Here is a 25,739-nt window from a genome sequence, read left to right on the forward strand (position 1 = left end):
GATCACTCCCTGCCCTTATCTCAGCCCATGAGCCTTTTGTTCTATTTTCTCTTTGCTGTCCCGCTGAGGAGAGGAGTGATAGAGCAGCTTTGGTAGGTGCCTGGTGTCCAGCCAGGGTCAGCCCACCTCCCAGCTGTGGTGAGAGCCCTGACTTCACAAGCACTTGACAGAAATTACCTTTTGTGCAGCAAGATGGAGAGCAGTCCTTCGGCTGCGATCCGCTCTGTTAACATCAGCTCCAGCCTTCAGCAGCGCCTCTGCACAGTCCAGCCTGTCAGCCAGCACACAGTACATAAGGGGAGTTCTTCCAAACTGGTCCTCTTTATCTTTCAGCTCAGAGTTTCCTGAAAAAACCAAAACAAAGCACCCATTTAAACCAGGAAAGTGTATCAGTATCTAGCTAAAAGCAGTACTTTTTAATTAAAAAGTCATCTTATTATAATATGAACAGCAGGTATCTCATTAGAATGTGACTGGGCTGAACAAAAAATGGAGTATGTGATAAACTCGAAGTCATTACATTTTGTCCTACTTTTACTGACAGCTACAGAAGATTTCAAAATATATTTTCAGAAAAAAAGTACATTCAGAAAATATTAGTTCCATGAATACACCTACCACCAGTAAGATTCCGCAGTGGCATAATGATAAATAACTTTCAAATAGTTACATCAATCCCAGCTGCACAGACTAGTTTAAAAAATATCAACAGCATAGAAGCCAAATAGACCTCCTGAAACCTGTAAACACTGTAGCTAAAACAAACTTTGAAGCCTACTCACAGTAATGTTTATTTTAAAAGCATAAACATCAATATTACATCAACAACATCATTTACTACAGGGTGCCTTACAATATGGAAACTACTAAAATACTTCTCAAGCTTTATTGAATTGATAAGGTTAATTAAGACAGTAATCTCAGATCCTGTTAAAAAGAGTCAAAACACTATTCCTATTCACAGTCCAAAAAACCCTCCAAACAAAGCAATTGCACTATAAAGTTTCGTATTTCCATGATGTCACCTTTATAAAGGCAAGCACCTTTAACTTCATGGCTATCAACTATCCCACACATCCAGACTCTCCAGATCTCCAATGGAGAACCATTGTCTACAGTTACCCAAGGAACACTGAATTTTACAGGCAAGTTGGTTTTGCTTTTTAATGATTCCTTTGTCTGCATGACTGTTGATGCCTCAAAAGCGCTCCAGCAGAGGCATGCTGCTTCTTTACACAGTCTTTGTTCTCCCCCAGCATATTATACCTATCTACATACACAGTAATTTTACTCTTAATTATAATTTCTATTGATTCACCCAGAAGAAGAATCAAGGAGATTAAATATGAATCAAGGGCAATATAAAGAATTAAAATTCATTCCCTACCAATCAAGCCACTTACAAAAAACACTGTCAAGTAGGATATTGCCAGTTAGAGAAATCATTTACACACTCAGTACATTTTTTAGTTCCTTTAAAACTATAGAGTGATTACCATGTCAATCACATGATTCACTATGTAACACTTTTTTTTGCCTGGAAAGTGTGATTTGCATTAAGAAAAGTCTTTCTGCTCTGCAAAAAAAAGTTTAAGAACATTTCCAAACTTCTCTGTGATGCAGATATAGAAAAATTCTTTTTATTCTTCACCTGTGGCCTCCTCTTACTGCCACTTCACCTTGACAACCCACTGGTTTTACAACTAATCTTGATGCCACTAGCAGTTTACTAGAAACCAAAACAACAAACAAACAACTCCCAAAAAATCCCACAAGAAGTCTTTTACTGGTGTCACCACCATATTTTCTGAAAAATCCCCTTGCCCAGGATTTTTCTCCTGGGAAGCTAAGAAGCCTCAGAGAAAAAGGAAAACAATATTATCTCATTTACTCCTCCTGTGTTTTGATGCTTTGGAATGTGGTTTGGAGATTGTTTATCCAACAGGTGGTTGTTCCATTGGTTTAATGTCAATTGTTTTAACTTAATGACCAATCACAGTCAGGCTGTGTTGGGACTGGAAGGAGTCACGAGGTTTTCATTATTATCTTTTAGCCTTCTGTCTGCATCCTTTCTCTATTCTTTAGTATAGCATTCTTTAATATAATATAATATCATAAAATAATAAATTAGCCTTCTAAGAACATGGAGTCAGATTCATCTTTCCTTCCTGCCACAGGGAACCCAGACAATACCACATATAGCTATATCTAGCTTTCTCAGGAACAGGCTGGTTTCTGAACACCTTTTTGCATTATAATACTCACCTTCACACTGCTGTTTAGCCTGCTCCTCTGCATACACTGTGGTCCCAAGCATGATTTAACATGTCACTGTTCCCAACCAACAAGCCAGATTCTCTAACTAACTATGTACATTCAGGTGCTCTTCCAGTATCAGTTCAACATGGTCACTTAGACATCACTAAACCACATTTCACTGCTAAGTGTTAACATAACCTCAACAGTGTCTTAAATCGCTTGAAGCTGATGGGACTTGAACAAATACATTAAGAGAAATACATAAATATTCATTTCTTCCAATAAGACACAAGCACATGGGCATATGCTCAGATAATGTTGGTTCTTATATCAGCAGTGTTCAAAACCAGCACCTTTCTCTCAAATTCCAGTTCCTTTTGTGTTACAGAATGTTAGTGGATATATATATACATACATATATAAAAGATTTAGAGACTAACAATGAGCAAAAATAGCCTAAAGCTCAAATGCACCATAACTAAATAGAACAACAGATATCTATGTTCATTTTCAGTTCTCAAAAAGTGATGTAGCTGATGACAAGGAGTTTCCATGACTGCATACAGTCTGAGGGAAAAATGAGCAAGAGCCTCAAAACTTGGTGTCAGTAATTTGCCTGAAGCTCCTGCACTATTTTTGAAGGTAAAAAAATAATCTTCAGCTAGCAGCAGGTTTTCTAGTGTTATTTACCAGGGCTCTGTAAGGCCCTTAGAATGGTTAAAATCCTATGAGCATTTCCCTAAAAGGGTGTCTTTGTGCTCAGGTTGAGACAGGACAAGGTCTAGGAGCTACTATATCATCATCAGGTGCTAAGGGGAGATTAAGCTGATGAAAGTCACTAGCCACAACACCTTGTGAACTTCACAGCTGCAGCAAATTACCATTTCTGCAATCAGGAAAGCACAGGTAGCCTTCAAAACATTTATATTTAGGTACATAGTGTACCTAAAATGTGCTTTGGCAAAAATAATTTCTCTTCACATACCTGCCGAATAAAGAAATTTTAGATCCATTCCCTTTTAGAATAAAAGTCCTCAGCCCACCAGAATATGCATTCCATAAGCTTATTGACAACAGAGGTCATGATCACAACAGAATCCAGGGCCCAAGTCCAAAATTTAACTCTCATAGCTGTACTTCATCACTTCCTCACGCTCTATGCAAACAGCCATATCAGACTCTTAACATTTCTATGCATTTTTCAAACCAGAAAAGGAGAAGGGGCAGCAAGAGGGTGTGAATTCTCCCTAATTATTAAAAGACAGACCATTTCTTGTCATTTTCAAGAATCTTGCCTGCTGCAGTACCTCAGATTTATCCTACCTCCCACAATGTAGAACAGGCAAGAGAGAAGTAGAGAGTAGGATAAAACAATAGCACACAACCGCATATTTGTAGCCCATAGTTCAGTTAAAATTCACAATGAAACATCACATCAGAGATTTAGAAGCATATGGATGCAAGCAATGCATGATAAGGGTTTTAGAATGAGGAGCTGGACTGAACAGACACTTCAGCATAATGACTATCATTATTTTGTTCTTTTAAACAATTAAAACAATTCTCTCTTCCCAAAGCATAAAATGGAAAATGATCCTCCAAATACAAAATTAACTTTTGCTTGCTTTTTCTCTAGGATCAAAATCATACAGATGGGTTTTTAACACTGAAGAATTGTTAATTAAAGACAAGTTCAGTGTTGTGTAAAACACAGGAAAGAAAATACTGTGAGCATTCCCCAAAGCCCAAGAACATACAATTCTAAAACAACATTATACAGCACATGACAACTCATGCAATGCAAACAATTAGCACACTTCTGTTAGAACTCTGGTTATACAATTAACACCTGGCATGTACTCTATGGCATTTAACCCACAAGCTTTTTAGAAAGTCCCGTGATTAAGCATTAGCAGTGGTTAACATAGAGAGATACTTTGTTCCAAAGCCCCCTTTCTCTAAATAAATTTTCTACCTACCTTTGATTCTGTCTGTGCCTCTTTCTGGCACAGGGTGTCAAAAGGAACACATTATACAGAACACACTGTATTATTTTTTCAAACACCTGTTCCTTTAAAATTCATCCATACTCTAATTATATGCAAATAAAGCTTCTATGTTTGTATACAGCCACGCACACTCCACCAAGCTACAGATGCCAGAAGGAAAAATCACCAAAGAGGTATGAGGGGCTGCTCCAAGATACCGTTTGGCCAGCCTCTATGCCCCTCCTATGTTAATAACTGAACAGGGAAGGCATGAAGAGGAAAGTAATAATGAATTTAGGGAATAAAGGGTCCTCCCTGAAAGGAGGAGAGAGTCAGGACTGTCCATTGCTGCATCCACCTCTAGCTACGTATCCAAGACGCAGAGCTTGGCTGTATTAGAGAAGTGTTTTTAAGCAATCCAGCAGACATAACACCGGAGTACTGTCCTGAATTAGCTGCTGCTGCTGAGTGCAGTCATGAAATTCAGTGAAAAGCACCAATTGCTCAATTTGCTTCTGGCATCAAGTTATATTTTAAACAGTGACTGGTAAACAGCTAAAAATATTACTTTAATGCATTCTTCTTCTGCTAGGCAATACGTGAAGTTTTGGGTTGGTTTTTTTATTTTTTTCTTTTTGGTCCAGTTCTGGAAAAAGTAAGGTCTGTGTCATATCCTGTCAAAACATGGGAAAGCAGAAAAGCCAAATATTGCTAGTACAGCAAATGCTACAAGGATTGTGCAGTTTTCTCTCCCATGCAAAAGTAAAACAGCATTTTTATCTTCTTACTGCATGATCACCATTTGAAAGAAGAGCATTTTCCTTATCTGGTTCTAATGGCTGTTTTGTGGTATATTTGACAAGATGTACCAGCAACAAGAAACAATACTTCCTTCATGTTTCCAAAAATATGTCTTTTGGCACTAAGATTAACAAAAACATACTGAAGTTAGCAAAGACTCTTTGTTGCTTCTTCAGAATTTGAAAGCCCACACTTTTTTCACCTCCTCATGCAGGCAGAAGGGTTTTTTACAAACTCGGATATTTAAAGCTACTTTGTAGTTGAATCTCACAGTTTTCTAGAAGTATCTCCATATCATCTGCTGTTTATAAAATGTTTTTTAAAAGAGCAAACAGATAGCATTAAATGCAAACAGTATATGTTTGAACCATCATATGACAAAATAAAGTTGAAGGCCCAACAAAAAATAACTGTTTCAACAAGTGCAGCTTCTATAAAGGCAGTTCCCTCAAACATGTTCCTGTTGGAGTCAAATCAGTTCTATTTATGTTTTGAGAAAATTAGATATTCCCTGTAAAGAAGAGCCCCTTAGTGCTTTCTGTGCAGCTTGGACAATACACCCACACAAGTCTTCACCTTGCCTTCAACAGAGGTCAGCAGAAGATACATAAAGAAACTTAATCGTTGGTTTCATGCGGTTAACATGAAATCCTTCGCGCACATTAAAAATGACAGTAAGTGTCATAAATACAGCCTGTGCTTCTTACTATTTCACAGTCCTTCAAACCCTTGCTAAGCTCTGGGAATAGGATTTTCCAAAAAACACTGAGTAAATAGAGCTTCTTTAGTATCACCTGGAATGCATTTAATCAGAAGCTCTGAAAAATCCAAGTCTTCACCTATCATATGGCAGCCGTCCAAGTATATGCAAGACTGGTTTTGGAACATAGAATATATACTGCTTTTAAGAACTATTAACCCGGAATGCCATACATTCCTAGAGGGCAAGGGAAAGCAAAATCCTGAGCTTTTTAATGGATGGGATTTTTTTTTTAACTTCAGATTCAATCAGACTAGACTCTCTCACTACCTTTAATTTCTCTTGAGAAACATTGCCAGTCTATCAGAATCAAAGTAATAAATGAGGCTGGCTCATTTTCACACATACTACATAGTAACAAAACTTTAGAAACAATGATGAATTATCTGTAAAAACACAATTTCCCAAAAGACAATTAAAAAAATTAAGAATTTGCAGCTAAAGTATTTCAGCACGAAGCACTTCTCCAGAACTTCAAATTCCCTGAAAGGAGTTCTATCACTTACCAATTTTCTATTTTACTTCACAAAGAAGTACCAATCAAAGGCAATAGGTAATAAAAAGTAAGAAAAATCAGTCATATTTTCAGGGCAACATTTATTCTAGAAGCACATATAACCAAGACATCAAAAGTATCTTAAAGATCAGAGCTGTAAGTCGAAACCAAAAAGCTTCAGTTCTGAAGTAATTCAAATGCATCTACAGTGAAAACATTTACCTGCTATTAGCTTTTGGAGGGTACTCTTATCTCCATTAACAGCAGCAGCATGCACTTCAGATGCTAAGGAGGAACCACTGAAGAGGCAGTTTGCTGAAATATTCATACTCTTTCAAGGTATTACTGTAGGTCAGATCTGTGCCACCAACATTTTTTGTATATATTCAGTTCTAGAAAAAAACCCAAAACCACATTAATAACACAGAATTATTTTCACGATGAGTCATTAACATTATTCAAACAACGCTAAAGAGAATAAATTTCTGTTAAAAACAGAAAAGAAAAAACACAGGTTTTATCAGTGAATTAAATCTACCTCTAGCCAAAATTCACCAGAAAAAAAGCCTTCATTAAGAAATATATACCTATATATTGTAGTTTCATTGCCTTAAACACAAATTTCAGTCCATAAGCTTTGCCAAAGTCTGTAAAAGTCTGTGCAAATCAAACAGACTGTTCTTCAGAGTATTGCCATGCAGGCTTTAATTCAAACTTTAGCCAATAAAGTTTGTTACCAAGTATCAACTTATTATAGTCCTGCATATAGAATCACAGAATCCTGAGCTGGAATGGACACACTGGGACCACTGAAGTCCAGCTCCTGGCCCTGCACTGAACATGCCCAAGAGTCATCCCATGTGCCCCAGAGCACTGTCTAAACACTTTTTGAACTCTGTCAGGCTGGTGCTGTGACTACTTCCATGAGGAGCCTGTTCCAGTGCCCAAGCATGCTCTGGGTGAAGAACCTTTTCCTAATACCCAACCTAAACCTCCTTTCACACAACTCCAAGCCATTCCCTTGGGTCCTGTCACTGGTGACCACAGAGAAGACATGAGTGACCACAGAGAAGACATGAGTGTCTGCCCTCGTCCTCTCCTCACAAGGAAGTTGTGACTGCAATGAGGTCTCCCCTCAGTCTCCTCTTCTCCAGGCCGAACAGACCAAGGGACCTCAGCTGCTCAAGGCCCTTCACCATCTTTATAGCCTTCCTCTGGACACTCTCTAATGGCTTAATATCCTTCTTATCCTGTGGCACCCAGAACTGCTCCCAGCACTGCAGGTGAGGCTGCCCCAGAGCAGAGCAGGACAATCCCCTCCCTTGCCCGGCTGGTGATGCTGGGCCTGATGCCCCCAGGGCACACCTGGCCCTCCTGGCTGCCAGGGCACTGCTGACTCAGGTTCAACTTGCATTGACCAGAACCCCCAGGTCCCTTTCCATGGCACTGCTTTCCAGCATCTCATTCTCAGTCTGTCCATGCAGACTGGTGCAGAATCCAGCACTTTGCCTCATTAAACTTGACACAGTTGGTGATTGCCCAGGCCCCTGACTTGTTGAGCTCTCTCCACAGAGCCTCTTTGCCCTCGAGGGAGATAATAGCTCCTCCCAATTTTGTATCATTTGCAAACTTGTTTAGTATCCCTTCCAGTTGCACAAACAAGTCAATAATGAAGAAATTGAAAATCACAGGGCTGAGGATGGAGCCTTGCAGAGCTCCACTATGACAGGTCCCCAGTCTGATGTCACCCCATTCACTGTATGCGCAACCCATGAGCCAGCTTCTCACCCATTACATGACGTGTTTATCCAGTTGTGTATTGGACATTTTGTCCAGGAGGATACTCTGAGAGACAGTATTGAAAGCTTTACTGAAATCCAAAGAGATTCCATCAACTGATGGAATTGATCTGACCTTACTTCCATTGGGCATACACCTCCTTTTTTTCCATTAGCTCTAAAAGAAGATCCCTGGTCACCCAAGCCAGCCTTCTACCTCGTGTGCTTGACCTCTGACATTTTGGAATTGCTAGCTCCTGTGCCCTTAGGAGGTGGTGCTTAAGAAGTGATCAGCACTGATGGACTGCAGCACCTTCACAAGCATTTTCTCAGGGGATCTTACTATCTAGTTCCTCCATTTTCTTCACATTTTACCTCTCAACAAATAAACTAAAATATAAGAAATCTAGGGGCAGCAGCACAAATTTCAGCAAATAGCAAAGAACCCAGTGAAGCACCAGAAACATCAACAATATTTTTTCCATAAAACTGCATACAGAAGAGAATTAATAATGAAAAAATGTTAATAGTTTCCAGATGAAAGCAACAGTTCTGCATAAAGTGTTAGTAATTATACAGGTGAGAGAAGCAACCCATTACCTCTACAGCAATTCTTAGTAAAGTGTTATGATTCCATTGAACAGGCTAATTCTGCATCAGAGAAGTTCTGAAATATTAAGAGGGACTAGAAAAGGAAAATTTGTAACATTCCTCAGGTATTTTTCTCATGTATATGACAAACAGATGAACTGCTGTCTGGAAGACTTGCTTGATAAAGATTCTCATTAACAAAAAAATGAGACATGTAGTCAATAAAAAAGCAAGAAATAAGTAAAAGGTCTGCTTATAAAATGGTACATAATTGGCAATATCTGTCATATGCATCATATTACTGGAATCAAGTAAATAATTCACTTTTCTTCTTTAAGCTAACATGTAGAAAAATATTAGCCTTCTCAAGTCACTTAAAATGAAGGGACACTCACATGGACACCAAGGCCTCTTCAAGGTGTGTGTGAAATTTCATACCAAACTACAATATTTTGTCTACTTTGCATAACACAGATAGCAAGAGTTACACCGCATTTCTACTCAGCAAAACATGAGTTGTTAAAATTTAAACATGATAGCACAATCATGCTATCAAATTTTATTGATACATTCCAAGTGAAGACTAAGCTTTGAAAAAATATCAAAGATTTTTCAAATGTGAGTTAGTGCACAAGATGTTCATTCTACAGATCAAAGAGCTCAAGTTCTTAAGGTAGTCATGGCAGAACTGATAAAAGCCAAGTTTCAATTTCAGACAATAAAAAATACATGACTTGTAAGTATAATCTTATGTGTGCAAGAGTGTTTGCAGCTCATGAAACTGACAGGCCACAAGATCTTTGCAGGGCCACACAAAGTCTGAGCCTGTCAGGCTTTCTTTGAAACCAAGCGAGCCCTAACTTGAAAAAGGCTGATGTGAAGGATTTTCTTCTAAATGGTGTTACACCCTGTCCCCCTCCTTACACACGTGTGCATACTGGAAACGTGACAAACGCAAAGCGCAGCCTTCTGTCATCTTTTTGAGACAGCCCTGCAAGGTCTCAGAGCGTGTATGCATTCTGCAAGGTCCAAAGTTTTACTGGAAGAGGGCCGAGCCCTGAATTTCAGGTGTTCTTCATTTTCAGCATTTACAACTGAGGAAGTGACAGAAAGCGCAAATCTGTGGAAGCGCCAAGGGATAAACACCGACGATGACGCTCCACCCGAGCTGAAGTTTCCCAACGCGCCCAGCCCCGTCACACACAGGCTTCCAAGCAGAAAGTTTCCTCCCAAACTCTGAGGACTCGAATACCACAAGGAGCACAGTTCCTAAGCACCCCTTCTGTTCCCCACGCCAAACCCGCGTGCCCAGCCCCGGCTGAAGGCACAAGGCAGGATCCAAAGGAAACGCGGGCAGCCGCTGGGGGCTGGCAGGGAGCGATCCAGAGCGGAAGAGGGTGCGGTGCCACGGGACAGCCGCGCCACCACGGCGGGAAGGGTTAACCCTGCCTCGCCCAGACCGCCTCCCTCTCGCCTTCCTTCCTCCCCTCCCTTCTCCCCAGCCCGGCGCTGCAGTTGCGCCCCGTAACTCACCTCCACCCCGCCCTTCTCCTCATCGCGGCACCGCCCCGCGGGCAGCCCCGGTGCGCTCTGGGTTCCACGCCTCCTCTCCCGCTCCCTCTCTCTCTCGTCCCCTCCTTTCCTTCCTCCTCCTCCTCCTCCTCCGTGCCCTCCCCTTCCCGGAACTACGCTTCCCGGCGTGCCCCGGGAGCGCGCGGCGGAGCGCGGGCCCCGCGGTGGAACTTGCCCGGGTGTTTCCTGGCGACGGGGGGAAGTGCAGGAGCCGCCGCCGCCGCGGAGAGTGGGAGCCGTGCTTCTCCCCTCCCCGCTCCCGGCCGCCCGATCTACCATGAGACCCGCCATCTTCCCGCTCCTGCCTGACCCCGGCTGCCTCCTGCTCCTTCTGGTAAAAGCCGCCGGTCCCCCGCTGCCCTTCCCTTCCCCGCGCCGGCTCGGGCAGGGCGGTGCTGGGGTGGCCGGCGGGCCCCGCTCGGGGCTCCTCTCTCGCTCCCCTCCCCCGCCCAGCAGGTGCCGGCGGCCGGGAAGGAGGGAGGCCGGGAGGGAGCGGCCCCGGCGGCGGGGCCCGGCGGTGTGGCCGAGGCCGATAGGCTGCGCGCACGGGGTGGGGCCGCGGCCGGGCCCGGGCCCGGGGCAGTGTTCGGGCGGGCGGCGCGGCCTGGCCCCGGCTCCGCGGGTGCCGGGGCCGGCGGGAACGGCCGTAACGGGGCCGCCTCTGCAGCCCCCTGAAAGAGACTGGGCCAGGTGGGGGGGGCCTCCTCTGCCAGGGCGGGAGGACGTGGTCCTAAGCTGCGCCAGGGGAGGTGTCGGTGGGACGTGAGGAGGAATCTCTCCACAGCAAGGGCCATTAGACACTAGAGTGGGCTAGTGCCCGCGGAGGTGGTGGAGTCACCGTCCCTGGAGATGTTCAGGAATGACTGGATGTGGCACTTGGTGCCGTGGTCTAGTGGACACGGTGGTGTTGGGTCATAGGTTGAGCTCGATTATCTCAGAGGCCCTTTCCAGCCTCATTGATTCTGTGATCTTTAGTTGACAGACTACAGCATTTTTTTTTTCTTAGGCTTTTTTTAGGCTGGCATTACACGCATGACCTAAGCCACCTTCCAGCTTTGCCAGTACACAAATGCAATCATTGATGTGTGTGTTTTGTGGAGATAACTTGCTTGCCCTATAGTTAATTTTTTTTTTTTTAAAGAAAGAGGAACCAGGCTGGTGTGGTGATTCATTCTTACTTTTCCAGACATATATTGGGTCAGATTCTGGATCTTTCATAAGTGATTTGCAGAACTAAGGGGGACTTGTGTGAATAAATTTTAGTAGGATTTTTCTCTTAAGATACTAAGGATTTTAGTCAATCCATTTTAAGCATTTGGAAGAATAAAATGGGCCAGAAAATTAAAGAATAATTGGAGGTAATGGTAGATAGAAGTCTAGAGGTCCAAGGAGGAGTACAGAGTAATATAGCTGCTAATGAATGGATGAACTGGTTAGGAATGGGAGGACACTTCTGTAATGAACAGTACAAGTATTCATTATCCCTTTGAAATGTGCACTTCTAGCTGAGTAAGCTCTGGGTAAAATAGTATGAACTTGCTGTCATTTCAGGGTTAGAAAACGCATATGATTGGTAGGGTTTGAAAAAACACACTTGAAATGTTTATATATAGACGGCAATAGCATGCTAAAACACTATATGAGAGACTGAAGTTAGGAACCTCATACTTTTCAGTCATCTGTGTATTAAAACAATATTGCTTATGTGCTAGATTGGTTTTCACTATTGTTTTACATACAGACTAATGAGCAAAACCAAGGAGCATGTACTGTTTAAAGACACCATGCAATGTGTCCATTAAATAGACAACCACAAATTTGAAAAAGTGGGGGGAAGTCAGTGAGTTTTTCTTTCTTCATGGCACAGTTGATCAATACAAGTTAAATATGCATCAATAAGAATTATGTTTGCCAACAAAAAAGAAAACTAGCAGGAAATAGCTGCAACTATTGATCTGCAACTTCTCTGTATTTTGTTTGCTGTTTCTTTGTGTATGGGTCATTTAAACCCATTTCTAATGTGGTTTAAAATAATAGAATACATAAAACTTTAAGAAGAATACAGTTCATAGGTTTGTTTTTTTTAAAAAATGCAATTAAATGCAATGTTATCTGTGTAATTATTCAGTGTCATTTTATCAGCCATGATCCTGTGTTGTAAGATGCCTAGTTACATGAATCAAGCCAGTGAATCACTCCTTTTAGTAGGTTTGTTAAAGGTTTTGGAAAAGTTGTTCCAAGCAGTCTGGGAGTGTGAAGGGATGCTCTTTCTTGAAAAGGGCTGAAAAAACTTTGCGTTGTTCAAAGAGGCTGCCCCACACCTGGCTGCAGCCTCCTTTGAAAAAACTTTGTGTGTTGTTTGTTTTCTTGATACTCAGTGTCCCTGATGTCCCTGAGATGTATCAGATAAGCTTTAAAGTTCCGGTAACTTTGTTTTTCTTGTTGCCAACTGCCTGGAATACTTAAGACCAGCAGTGCAACTTGGCCTTCTGCTCCATATCTAAGGGTTGTGCCGCCTGACAGAGGCTCTTGGAGCATGGCATATTTTGTGGATAAGTGAATTTGTTAGTGTTACATCAGGGGTTCATAAGACAGAATACACACTGATATGTAGCTGTGAAAACAGCTTGCTAAGCTGGTCTTGCTTAGTAGTAGCAATGAAATTATCAGGAATTCTTTTCTGGACTTTCTGATAAGCAAATTTCTTTTCCAGATGGGAATTTAATATGCTGCAAAAAAGAAGAAAAGATACAATGTCAAATCAAAATAAATTCTCTTGTCTAAAGTTTGACAGATTACTACAGTTGTAGAGGGCTTTGTGTCTCATATTCTTCTTCTGTGCTAATATTCTTCTTCCCTGGTGTCACTGAAGTTTGGGTTGACACGAGGGAGATAGCAGTGCAAAGGGATACCTGCAGTCCCAGCACAACTCTGCCCTTCCAACTTTTCAGCATTGTACTGGGCTGCTGGGAGTTGAAAGGAAACTGGAGCAAGGACAGGGGAGGTGCAGGCTGGCACGACCCCTGCCTCAAGAGCTGAGGAGGGGTGAGCAGTGCACAGCACAGACTACAGAGGGTCTTGTACAGCTGCTTGTTTGTAAGACCAGAATAAGAGATGCACAGAAATGTCATGGGGCCCTTGGAGAGTGAGATGTTTCTGCCTTGTTGGTATGTTTCTTAATACTGGGCAGGACACATCTTTCAGATGAATCCAAGACAGTGGAATAAATGCTGATGGGAGAGTGGCTCATCACATTCTCCTCTAAGGCAAGGTGTGGCTCTTTGGCTTTGCTCCATCATTCTGTATGTTTGCCTGTAGTCGCAGTCAGATATACTTTGCCTTTAAAGAAAATTCTAGAACAAGACACTATTGCACATGCTTCTTCTGCATGTGTTTGAGAGGTTTGTATTGCTCAGTGCTTCCCTGGGAGGCTCAGGCACAGTGCCCCTGAGCAAAAGCTGTGACTGGAGGAAACCACCAACGGATAGTGAGGGAAATGAAGAGGGAAGTTCCTAACTGGAAAAAATACTGTGGGGTAATATTTTTGTTTCTTGTTTTACTGCCACTGCCTTTCATGTCGTGATAACATAACACCAGGTACCCAAGTAATGAAAGTAAAATGAAATAAAAATTGTCTTTTAACTTAGTGTTAAATATGTAGTAAGTTGCCCAAGGAGAAGTTGAACTCTGTACATTTTATGCCTAGACCATATATCTGTGTATTTGCCTCTCCCTGCATTTGTATTAGAAAACTAAATTTGTAATTGAGACTGCTGCTCAAAATACCATATTCTGAATAGGAGCATGAGTCAGAAATTGTAATTACAGGCAAAATTTAGGGCGCTGAGCCTTATACAATGAAATAGGTTCCTTCCAAGGGTAGCACTGGACTTCTGAGTTGTCCATTATCTGCCATGATTTCTAAATGAAATAGCAGGTAACTGAGGAACATTCCTCTTTGGAGAGGGGAAGCAGGGGAGTCTTGAATTCCTGTGAAGACAGCTTGTATTCTTAGTGCTATGCTAGGCAAGTTTACTGTTTGGAGTGCTCAGGAGGGAAGAGAGAAGAAACTGAACTGTTTCTTGGAACAGAAGACTCGAACAATGCTGGAAAATGTCTAAATGGGTTATTGACACTAAGATCTCAGAGATTCTGTTGCTGGTGGCTGTGATGACACACTCCTTGCTTTTTCCTTTGATAACTTTACTTCCATAATGTGCTGTGTTTTTTGTTTGGTTGGGTTTTTTTGTGTTTTCTTGGCGGGACAGCTTTCCTAAGCAAGAGACTGGCCCTTATATTGCTTTCTCAAGAAAGCAGAATTACCACATTCCATATGGTTTAATCAAGCCTACTTCATTTGAAAGACTTTAGGATTCTATGCTGCTTTCAGGAGAACCAATTTTTCACCTTGCAGACTCTTTTATAAGCCTCACTTGTATAGCTTCCAGATATTTTGTTTGCTTAAGGGGAGGGAATTGTCTAATGCATAAGGCAAGTGTACAAATATGCTGTAAATTTTATACCAGACCTTCTTCAAAACCTCTTCAGGAGAGTCTAGAGATAATTCAAAAACAAGTGCTTTAATAATGCTTTAAGTGGATTTGGATGCATTAGTAGCAACTCGTTCATTATTCCCCTCCACCCCATTTGAGAGTGAGTTCTCTAGTGGTTTAGAGGAGGAAACAAAGCAACATTTGGGGAGGTAAGCAGAAGCAATACAGGGTGCAGAGATCAGAGCCTAAAGAATATTCTTCCAAAACTCCAAACTGGAGAAAGCTCCTGGAGAAGTAGAGGAGGAGAAGTGTGTTATAGAGAATTAGGAAAAGAAGTGAGATCAAATTTCCTTTTGAGTGTTCTGCCTTTACCCTTCTTTTCTCCTTGACATGTCTTCCTTCATCAGGAGCATCCTAACCATAGGTAGAAACACATGCAATTTTCTTTTCCAACACTTTTAGTAATGTCAAGTGCTCATATTGTCTAGTTAAAAAAAGTTCATACATAAGATTTTAGAAGTTTGAATAGCTTTAATTTTATTTTCAAATTCACTGTCTCTCAGGTATTTCTTTTTACATTGTTAAGAGTTATCCTGCAAAGTTATTGCTATACTATAACACTATCTCAGAATGTTTTTTTCACTGCTACTTGAGGATGCTCTGTTTTTCCAAACCAGCTGTAGCACTGTTTCCACACATTGGTAAAAGTGCCATGCAAAAAGCAATAAGGGATATTGGGAGAGAATTCTATAATTTTTCCTATTTTTATATATGCTACTACTGAGAAACTGAGTACCCTGGTAGTACACCCTTTATAGCTAAGAGCCATTCATGCCATTAAAGCATGTGCAAAGTTCAGTACTGTGTCTTCCAGAAAAGCACATGTGACTTGGAGCTTCCTCTAGTGAAGGAAGTGAGTGAACAAAAACCTGGAAGCTCCTTCACATGCATGCACATAGACCTTTAGTGGAAGTGATCCACAAGATCTGCTCCATGGGTGCTGATAGGACATAAAATGTTCTCTACAGTGGCACTAAGCAAAATGCAACATGCAGTGCTCTGTGCCTTAAACCATATAGTGGTTGGAATGGCGAAAGCATTGAGGATGCACATGGTTACCTAAAGGCAGGTGCTCTGGGCATACTTTCAGCAAATAACTGGTAATCATATATGCAGCACAAGGCTTCTGCTGAACACAGTAAATCTCCTTTTCATCTGAACACAGTCAATCTCCTTTTCATCTGTTGTTGTTATGGTAAATGTTCTAGGTTTCTTCCCTCCCTTGTTTCTTGATCTATGTCTGGCTTTAGCAAGAAAGCTTTGATGGAGAGGAGTATTAAGAGTCTCACTGTGTTTACCTGATAGGATCAAGTTGTAGAGTTCTGATTTTTTTTGATTGCCACTAGAAGTTTGATCAATTAAATTTTAAAGGACTTCCTAAAGTCATCTGGTATTACTCCCTGCTCAGTGCAAGTCTAACTTGGATGGGATTGCTCAGGTTTTTTTCCAATTGTCTTATAGAACTCCAAGGATGGAGGTTCTGCAACTTCTCTGGTCACCTGATTTGGTGTTGAATCAAAACTTTGTTGCAAGTTTTCTTTGAAAAGTCTGTCTGAAGGTGTGGATTGTATATATTGTCTGTTGTCCTATCACTGCATCTTTGGGAAGAGTCTGGCTCTGCCTTCTCTATAACCTCTGATTAGGTCGCTGGTACCAACAGTAATAACTTTTCCTTAAGGGTGAACAAATGCAGCTGTCTCAGCCTCTCCTTGTATATCCTGGTCTCCTGTCACTACTCACCTTCACAGCCATCTGCTGGGCTTCATTTCCATATGTTAATGTCTTGTACAGGTGGTCCCAAAGCTGGGCAGAGTCCTCCAGATGTGCTCACACAAGTGCCAGATGAAAGGAAAGAATCACTTCCTGTGGTCTTCTGGCTACACTTTTGCTAGCACAGACCAGTGTGTGGTTGTCGCTGCTGCAAGGTCATGCTTCTGACTCTTGTTCAACTTGCTCCCCAAGACTTTTTCTGCAAAGCTGTTTTCCATCTGGTTGGCTCCCAGCCTGTTATTCCAACAGAGACACAGGACTTTGCCTTTGTGGAACTTCGCAAGGTTTCTGTCAGGCCACTTCTCCAACCATTTGAGTTATCTCTGAATAGCAAATATTCCCTTGAGCTTATAAAGCACTTCACCTAGTTCCTGTATCCTTGGGGAATTGCTGAGGAGGCACTCTGTTCCATCTTTCTGGTCATTCCTACCCACAAATCTCAAACCCAGTGTTGCTCTGGAGAAACTTCCTTAGAGGCCACTCGGACATGGTATCCAAGTTACAGCCTTTTGAGTTCAGCAGTTCAGCTGCTGTGTCACTCACTTCATAGTTCACTTATTCAGTGCATGCATCAACAATTTAGGTCTAAGGATCCTTTGAGGTGCTATGTTAGAAGCTTCCTAAAGTCAAGGCAAACAACATCCAGTACTCTTTCCTTGTTTACAGAGCTAAATGTCTTGCCACAGAAAACAGATTGATTTACTTATTCCAAATACATGCTGGATGGATGTGGCTTCTGGAAAGAAAGCTTGTTTCCATGATTCTCCTGGTGACCCAGAGAAAAAAACATTTGTTCTGGGTCTGTGTCTCTGTATACGTCCCAGTTGCAGAAGAGCTTTCTAACTTGGTCTTCTACTCATGTGAGTAATGCTTCTTTCCCTGGAACTCTGTTATGGGCTCAAACCTCATCAGTATAAAATCAGCCAAAGACAACATTGAGTGTCTAAGCCTTTTCTGTGTATTTTCTCTCTATGTCTCCTGCTAGCTGAGCAGCAGCCTACAATTTTCTTCCTCTCTTCCTTTTGTTGCCAGCTTACCTTGACATCCTTCTCTCAACTCCAGCTGAGCTTGGGCTGCTGCCAGCTCAAGCAGTGTTTCTCTCTTCCTACCAAGTATTTTTCTTACCTCTACCTTCTGTCTGCTCCCTCTTTTTTTTTAACTCATCCAGAAATTCTTTGTTAATCCGTGCAAGTCTTCTGCCATGCCAGCTTTCTGCCCAGTGGAGTGGATTGGTTTTGAGCTCTGAAAAGGTTCTCCTTGAAGGTCAGCAGGCTCTTGTGGGTCCTTTTGGCTTTCCGAGCCGCGGTTTATGAGTGAACTGAATTAACTCGAGTCCCTTCAAGTCTTGTCACTTTATTCAATTGTCCTGTGAGGTACATATTTTTAGGTAAAAAATAAATATCGTAGTAGATTATAGATGGGATTTAGTGTGAGCCTCAGTCATATATGTAAAAGTTGCATTAGCAGTGGCAATGAAGTGAAACACAGGAGGTCCAAAATCTTGTTTCCTGAAAAATGTAATTTTTCACATTTTATGTGTTGGAGTCTCCCAGCTGCTTCACTTTGGGACCAAAATGAAGGTTATGAAGAGACATTTCAGGTATGTGGTTTGCTACATTGCTCTGTGGCTTAGATTTCTTTAATGACTGAAACTTTGTATCCTAAATGATGTTCAGGAAACAGGAACCTGAGCAGAACATAGAACTCTAGAAATGGAGGATAGTAAATGACCTGGTTCCTTGGCATGTTTTTTTGCAGCCAGCCTGTCTTCTGTCTTGTTTGGCATCAGTGATTCTTGCCTGTTTCTTGTGTGTTTCATTGAGGTGCATCCAAAAAAAGTATGAATGTCTGCAAGGATTTTTTGGGTTTTATTTTCATAAATTTGTGAAAATGAGAGAAGAAGAGCAATCTAATCTCTGTTGTAAAATAACTGGCAGTAAAGCTTATATTTTGTCTCCAACTGGATTCGTGTGGCAATTGGGCATAAACACAGAGAGAACTTGTTCATTAGGAACTCTGCAAGGAAGTATTTTGAAAGGCAAGGAATAGGTGCCTGTTCCAATGGTCTGGAAAAAGCAAACAACAGCTGTGATAGTGTTTTGCTGTTTCCCATAGCTGTCGTGATTATGAAGTGATGATATAATTAACTTTCTCAAAAGCTGCACAAAGGGAAAGCTTTTCAGTGATGTATCCATATTTGTAATCCCAAGAAAAGCTTTTTGTTCCTTTAGTCAGTCTATCACTTCTGACTCTCGTAATTTACTGAAATCTCCTTTCTTAACTCTTGCTAGAAACACTTAGCTCCTAGATTCTTTGCCAGTCATACAAAGTATGAATTTTCATAAACGTGTGTATGAAACAACTTTTTTCCTTATTTTTTTCCTTCTCCCTGTTGAGTCAATTCACTTGGGATTTTGGACACAATAACTAAAAGACAAATTGGTTGCTTCACAAAGGTAATTAAGACAGTATGTGGTGCAGGGGCTGAACAGTTAGGGGTTCTTTCCTTCTAATGATCCGTTAATTAGTGAAGGGAGCTCAGCGAGTGTTCCGAGTGTTCTGGCCTCTCAGGAATTACCTTCGCATGGCATTTAAATCTGCTTTGGTTAAAAAGGTATAATTGAAGGGGGAGAGGCCTTTTTAGAGGCCAGCAGAATTTGCTGAACCAATGCAAATGTCTACATATAATTGGTGTTATGTAGATAATAAATATTTTTAAATAAACCATTAAATAGCTGTGATACCTCGCTGAGAGTTTTGGTGGCAGTTTTGGTTGCAGCAGGCTTCCCTGTTGAGAGCAGTAAGATTGCTACATGAAGCTGGTTGAGTGCAGAGCCAGGGTGTCTGAAACTTGCTCCCAGTTCAAGCACTGCACCATGTTAGTGTGTTCATACTATTTTTAGGACCAGTCTGGAATACTTGCTTGGATGTTTTTGTGGGAGTCAGCTTGAAGCTGGCAGGTCTAATATTCCTTGAAGAGAAGTAGACCAATCTCTGTATGATTCCCTTTTGTGCATTTCAAAATATCTGTGGTATGTGTCCGGCCATCTGCATTATTTATTCTTCTGCTGTCCAGAGTTATCCAGGATAAATTGACTGCATATGTGCAGGACCTTAGCAGCTGTTTAGGACAGAAAGAAAATAGGTCTTATACAGTCTGAAATTAGCCTCTCATTCTTCAAGGTGCATGCAGCTCTGGTCCCAAAGGTGAATTTTTCTCTTCAGGTTCAGGTAGCATTACTTTAATCAGTGCTTTTCCCTAGAAGATAAGCCAATGGATTTATTTGTAAAAAGATATCTTCTTTTTTTTTTTTTTAACCTCCTCATTTGAATTGGGAGATTTTTCCAATGCCAGCTTGTCAATTAGAATGCAGCTGTGGAGTAGTATTTCTATTACACAGAATCACCACCTATTTGGAAAGATCTTTTCCATTATCTACTCATATGTCATTTTAAGGTAGCAAATAATAAATGCTAGCCTAAAAATTGTTTGCTAGAGACAAGCTAATGGATGTCCCAAGAGCTTTAATACGCTATGATTGGCAGTTTCCTTGTATAGAGTGGAAGTTTGTGGAGTGTGCATCACTGTTATGCCTGGAATGAAGAAATAAAATAACCAAAGTAATGTAAGTTCAGATTATGTTTTAAGTGGATTTATTCTAAAGTTCAGAGTTCTGATGTTAAGGGAATGATAAACAGATATCAAAATGCCACTGTGTTTTAGAAAGCTTGTAATTTTGACATTCTGAGGTGTTCCTCATTTTGATTTCTCAGAAAAAGAGGGAGGAGCAACACTGGACTGAATCTCAGTGGTTTTAATGTGTGGGCAAACACTTCATACACTACAAGTGGCTGCATCACAAATTATTATACCTGTCTTTTGATAGTTGTACAAACAATACCTTAGCCTCTTGCTGCAGTATTAGCAGGTAATTTGAGGAAAAGTGGCATCTCAGTTGTGTGGAAGGAAAAATAAAATCTGTAGCACAAGGAGAGACATAGTGATATTGGTAGTATTGGTGCTGAAAGCTCTGGATCTGAGGTTAGTAAATGGGTGGTTACAGGTGGGTTCGTTGTGGTGGAAATTGCAGAGCATGACATGACTGTGTAATAGTGAAAGTGGAAGAGGGTCAGAATTTAAGTTGAACTGCTAATTTCCACAGAATCATCCATAGTTTGCTGCACTGCTCCATTGTTTAGTTCTAACCATCATCACCTTCAGCATCAAACAAGGATGAGCTGAATCACAATGGCTGTGATTCTGTGCTTTCACAGGGATTTTGTTATTCAGAAGTACAAACAAGCAGCTGCACCAAGGTAAATGGTACAATTTAAACTGTAGTTTAAATTGTACCATTGTACCATTGTTTAAACTCCAGTTTAAAGTTATTGGAAACTGGCTTGTCCATTTGTCTTCCCTTATATTCCCTTTAGAGTGCAAGTTTAACCACTATGATGTTTTGCATCCCTTTGGGTGGACTAGATGACCCAGCTGTATTTTTCATTTAAGTATTTTGTTTGTCTATTTGTTGCCTTTTCTACTTTTTTTTTTTCTCTTAACTTAGTGTCTCAGCTGCATGGTTTAGAGCCATGTCCAGTGTGGATATTTTTCTCATGGAGGGCTAGTTGCTGTATGTTTATGGTAGTCATATTATATTGGCATTTGAGCAGTGGGTAATTCATACACACTCTTAAAACAAGTTCCAGCTGAAAGGTAAAACTGAACAGGTTTGTCTTTACTTAAAGTTCCCACCTTTCTTGATAAGGCAAAGATATGGAGAACTTGATGTTTTGGAGAAGAAGGGTAAAAAGAAGAAGGGTAAAAATGTGTTCAGTATTGTAACTAGATTGTGTCATTAATAAAAACCTAAGCAGCTAGAAGTGCATAGGTGTTGAAGTTGATCATTTCACTTTAAAAAAAGTTGGTTTTGTCTTATTGAAGAATAAGCTCAATATGTAGTAAAATTTCTCAAAATAGAAATTGTGTTTATTTTTAAAGCAGTAGAATGTGTGCAGGCAGCAAGGATAGAAAATTCTGTTATCCACTAATATGTTCAATACTTCAAATTATTCCAAGGTAGTAAACATTCATGTGACATTAGAAATACAGATTCTGATGGAAACACCACATCTACTTTTGGTTTCTTCATCTATACTTTAAAGGAGAGATTCTGAATTCCACAGCCACTCATCCCACAGAAGGATGTAGAAGTTTTTGTTTTATTTTAATATGCATTTTCATCACCAGTCCAAAAATGAACAAAACATAAATACATTTGTATTATTTTAAAAAAAGCTAATTTCTTGTTCTTCAATGGCCCTGTGTAAAAACTACAATAAAGAGCACAGGAAAGCCCATAGATTATAATGAATAGCAGGGTAATATGTTGCTTTTTGTAATGAGGAATGGAGTTAAAAGTACACAGTCTCCAATATTTAAACTGTCTAGAACAAATTTTTTTTTATAGAGGGTTTTACATTTAATCACAGTGGCCAAAATAGAGAACAGGACCTTTTTCCTTGATTTAGTGAAAAGGGGCAGCAAACTATTCTCCTCTGCCAGCCTTACCAAAGTCTTGACAAGACCAAACTGCTCTTTATTTCATATTGCTGGATCATGCTTTAACAAGTTGAGGATCTTAAGAGTGCTGGCTTTCATACACAGCAACAGCTGCTTAATTTGTGCTAATCATTTTGGAGATTGCATTTGTATTTTATGTGTGTTACTCCTGCTTGAAAGTGTATCCTTGTATTGTTGCCAAATAATCAGAGCAGTTGGCAAAATGGAAAAGAAAGAGTTATCAGAACATGAAGTGTTTTTTCCTAAAAGGCTGCACAAATGTGACCTTTCTTTTTCAGGGGAATTCTAGCTGCTTGTTTAAGAGAAGCAGCTTGGCAAATAAAATGCCTAAAGATTCAGAGTTTTCAGTTGTTTCCTGGGGAGCTGAATTTGTAGTTTTAAATCTGTGAAACAGGCTTTAGGGTAGATTCCTAGTTGTGAAGATTTGGAGCACTCTGAACATCATTCACAAATTAATATAGATGTTCAGACATCTGTTTACATCTTTGGAAGGTGTATGGACTGTGTTCTCTCTGTGTAGATGTATAAGGCAAGGAAACCAGTGGATTATAACCCTGACTGGAGATTACTCTTTTCCCTAAAGGCCAAGAGAAATAACTGAAAGTTACAAATAATTCAACTGGAAATAAATTACACGTCTTATCACAGTGACATTTTTTTAGATGCACCTCATGTCATTTTTTTTGAACCCTTGCTTAAACACTTCTGTAAAAGACCATGATCCATAGGTTTGTGCTCAGAGACTTAAGCTTTAGAATTGTGTTTGAGTGCATGGTTCTGCTACTAATAGCTTTGTGGAAAAAAATGCTATGCATTGGACTGCATGTTGTGATAAATATTTAATATTTAATTCTCATCTCTGCAATGGACTTTTTGAATGAACATCTTGTGTCTTCTATTGATAGTTCACAAACTGTTGGGAGATTAACTTAGCCATTTTTCTGGAAATCCTTGGTGCTGTGGTATCATGCCATTGAGAGATCTCTGCAGCTCTGAACCATTCCCAGTCAAATGGGACAATCCTTCAACTCCTTTGCTTGTGTGCTAAGTTCAGTATTAGGAACCATTAGCTGCGAGTTCTTTTTCCTAATTTGGCCTGTCAAATCAATATGAGTTGGATTTTCAAAGATAGCATTATAAATTGTGAATTTTTCTGTTCCAGTAGTTTCATTTGAAAGTAAGTTTTTCAGTATCAATAAGATATGCACCTACTCCAAATATTCCTTCCACACACTTAAAATGGGAGCAGACAAGATATGTGGAAGACAAAAAATGGCATGACTTCTTTTTCATATGATGGTCTCTACTTAGCTCTATGCAGTTACAGCACTGTTTGGCTAAAACAGCATAAAAGTGAACTGTCTATCAAGGCTGAAGAAGCAAATTTACTTTTCTAATTATTTATTATCCATATTTCTGTTTAGTTAGAGGTTTTTTCTCTGTTCTCCTGAACATTTGTAACTGCAATCTTTAAATCTGTTTTAAGTAGCATCTTTCGAGCATTTTAAATTTTCCTGACTAAATTTAAGGCACAGTTCCTAAGTGAAAAATTATAAGAAATTATTTCTTGTTACCCATTTAAAAATTGCTCTGAAAACTTGAATGTAATTGAGAAGGGATTGTTAGTTAATGTTTTGAACTAATAGATCTTTGTTTCATAGTCTTAGAATGAAAGCAGATTACCTTACCAGTAAAAAAACTCCTGCATATTCACCAGGGATGGCAACAGTCATTCAAAGTTATGAAAATATTTGGGCACAGTCTGAAATTAAGTGGTGACAACTAAGAGTTGAACTGCTCTCACTGAGAGGGTGAATAATGTGCTTTTTTTATTTTCCTTCAGCATTCTCTATTTACTGTTACCTCTCTTTGCTCTGAACTTTGTGGTTCATTATGGGGCTTCTGGGAATGCTGCCAGCAAGATGTTCCTGATTGATGGTTCTGAAGCCAAAATTCAGAGGCTCTTACAATGTCTAGCCAGCTCTGGCATTGCTGTCTCCTGGGATTGCTTTCAATTTGAATCATCCTACAGCAGGCTGTAAACCCGTCTGCTTCCTGTTGTCCAGGAGTTTAATGCAGACCTCAGAGCAGCAGCAGATCAGCAGCATGCATAAAAAAAGAGGTACTCAGGTACTGAAAGTCAGCAGCAGGGTCCTGAGAGACTTGGACTTCAGGTAGTAACTTCAACATGCCAATCTGGATTAGGTGTGGGCTAGACCTGGTTGCCAAATGTAAAATGATTTTGTGTTAGGGGAGAAAGATGGTGTAGTTGTCTGCCTTTAGGACTTCCCAGCAGGAGGAAAAGGTAAATGAAAAGTTTAGCAAGTGAAAATGAAGGCTGTTCTTGTTGATTGCTTTGCAGGTGTAGTACTAATTAGAAATCATAATGCTTCATGAATACATTTTCTATATTCTACAGATAGTTTGCTTTAGAAATGAGGACCTCTGCTTCATTATGAGCATTAAAAAATAAAGGCACAAAGAACTAGAATGCAACAGACCTGGTTCTTTTTTCCTTTTCTTTCAATTTTAAGGTTATGCACATTTAATCTGTTAAAATCTTCTGCAATAAAGTGGCATGTAAAGTATAATACACTTGAAATACCATTAAACTATAGGTCTGTCTCTCCTTTCCAGTTAGCAGTTAAAGAAATAACAACACTAACTGGTGCTGGTAAAATGTTGATAAAAGGTTGATTTAAATCTCTTGAGTAACCAGCAGGCTTTATTAATTGTATGTTGGAATGGCAATTGAACAGGAATACTGTTAGCAGAAGGTGAGCTGAAACTGGATGTGTGCTTTTATTTCCTCTTTGGGAAAGTGGTGTGACACCTGGCAGAGGTTCAGTGTTGGGTATAGGTTGAATAGGTTCTGTCCAGGCATTTTGTTTTGTGTAAGGATACTTGTGTGACATTGCATGGTGTGTTTGGGAGGACCATAGTGACTTTCCAGCAGTGCTTTGAGGTCTTTCATTGGAAACAATCAGAATAAATCTCATCTAATTACTCCTCAGAAGTGACTGCTACTGGCTCTCTAAGCCATTGGCTGACTTCAAGTGAGGACCAAATCTTGATCAGAAACACTAAGATATCTGTACTAATTAAACTTCCCAGTAAAAGCATGACCACTGTTATCTTCAGGAACTCCCAGGAATCTGAGCCATGATGTTCCTGCTTTATTTGACAGTATTTCTGAGGACCAGAAGAGTAAAAGTGTATGTCATCGCCTCTTCTTCCCTCCCCCATATGAGCTAAATTTTATCTTTGTGAACACATTGTTCAGTTCCTGATTTTTCCCCCAAGCAATGTATTCTGTAAGTGCATAAAGCTTTCTGCATTCGCTTGTTTGTCTACATTTGTTTTGTCATTTTTCTGTAGTGTTAAATGTTGTGAGTAGATTATAAACATCCTAATCTAACTTGAGCAGCTTCACTCAAGTATTTAAAGTATTATATCCTACTCTATTTTTAGAATATTTTTATTTCATAGTTACTTACTTTTACCATCAGATTTTCAATTTGAATGTTTAAAAAATAGAAATATAAAAAATACTTAATTTTATCCAATGTAACTGCAGAATGTTGAGTTGT

General features: G+C 40.2%; 2 protein-coding genes across 2 annotated transcripts in view; one reads left to right on the forward strand and one right to left on the reverse strand.

Annotated features, from left to right (window-relative positions):
• INVS (inversin) overlaps positions 1-10,315 on the reverse strand; it is an 85,008-nt gene extending 74,693 nt beyond the window's left edge. Inside the window, exons 1-3 of the mRNA XM_071455835.1 lie at positions 10,207-10,315; positions 6,527-6,696; positions 178-344 (exon numbers count right to left, since the gene is read on the reverse strand). Of these exons, the coding sequence (XP_071311936.1) occupies positions 178-344; positions 6,527-6,632 (273 nt within the window). The 5' untranslated portion in view covers positions 6,633-6,696; positions 10,207-10,315. The remainder of the gene's footprint in view (positions 1-177; positions 345-6,526; positions 6,697-10,206) is intronic.
• A 129-nt stretch (positions 10,316-10,444) lies between these two features.
• ERP44 (endoplasmic reticulum protein 44) overlaps positions 10,445-25,739 on the forward strand; it is a 47,594-nt gene continuing 32,299 nt past the window's right edge. The window contains exon 1 of the mRNA XM_071455885.1: positions 10,445-10,579. Within this exon, the coding sequence (XP_071311986.1) occupies positions 10,523-10,579 (57 nt within the window). The 5' untranslated portion in view covers positions 10,445-10,522. The remainder of the gene's footprint in view (positions 10,580-25,739) is intronic.

Source organism: Agelaius tricolor, unplaced genomic scaffold (assembly GCF_023055355.1).
Source record: "Agelaius tricolor isolate 1412-34295 unplaced genomic scaffold, bAgeTri1.0.p SCAF_2, whole genome shotgun sequence".
In the NCBI taxonomy this organism is placed as follows: Eukaryota; Metazoa; Chordata; class Aves; order Passeriformes; family Icteridae; genus Agelaius; species Agelaius tricolor.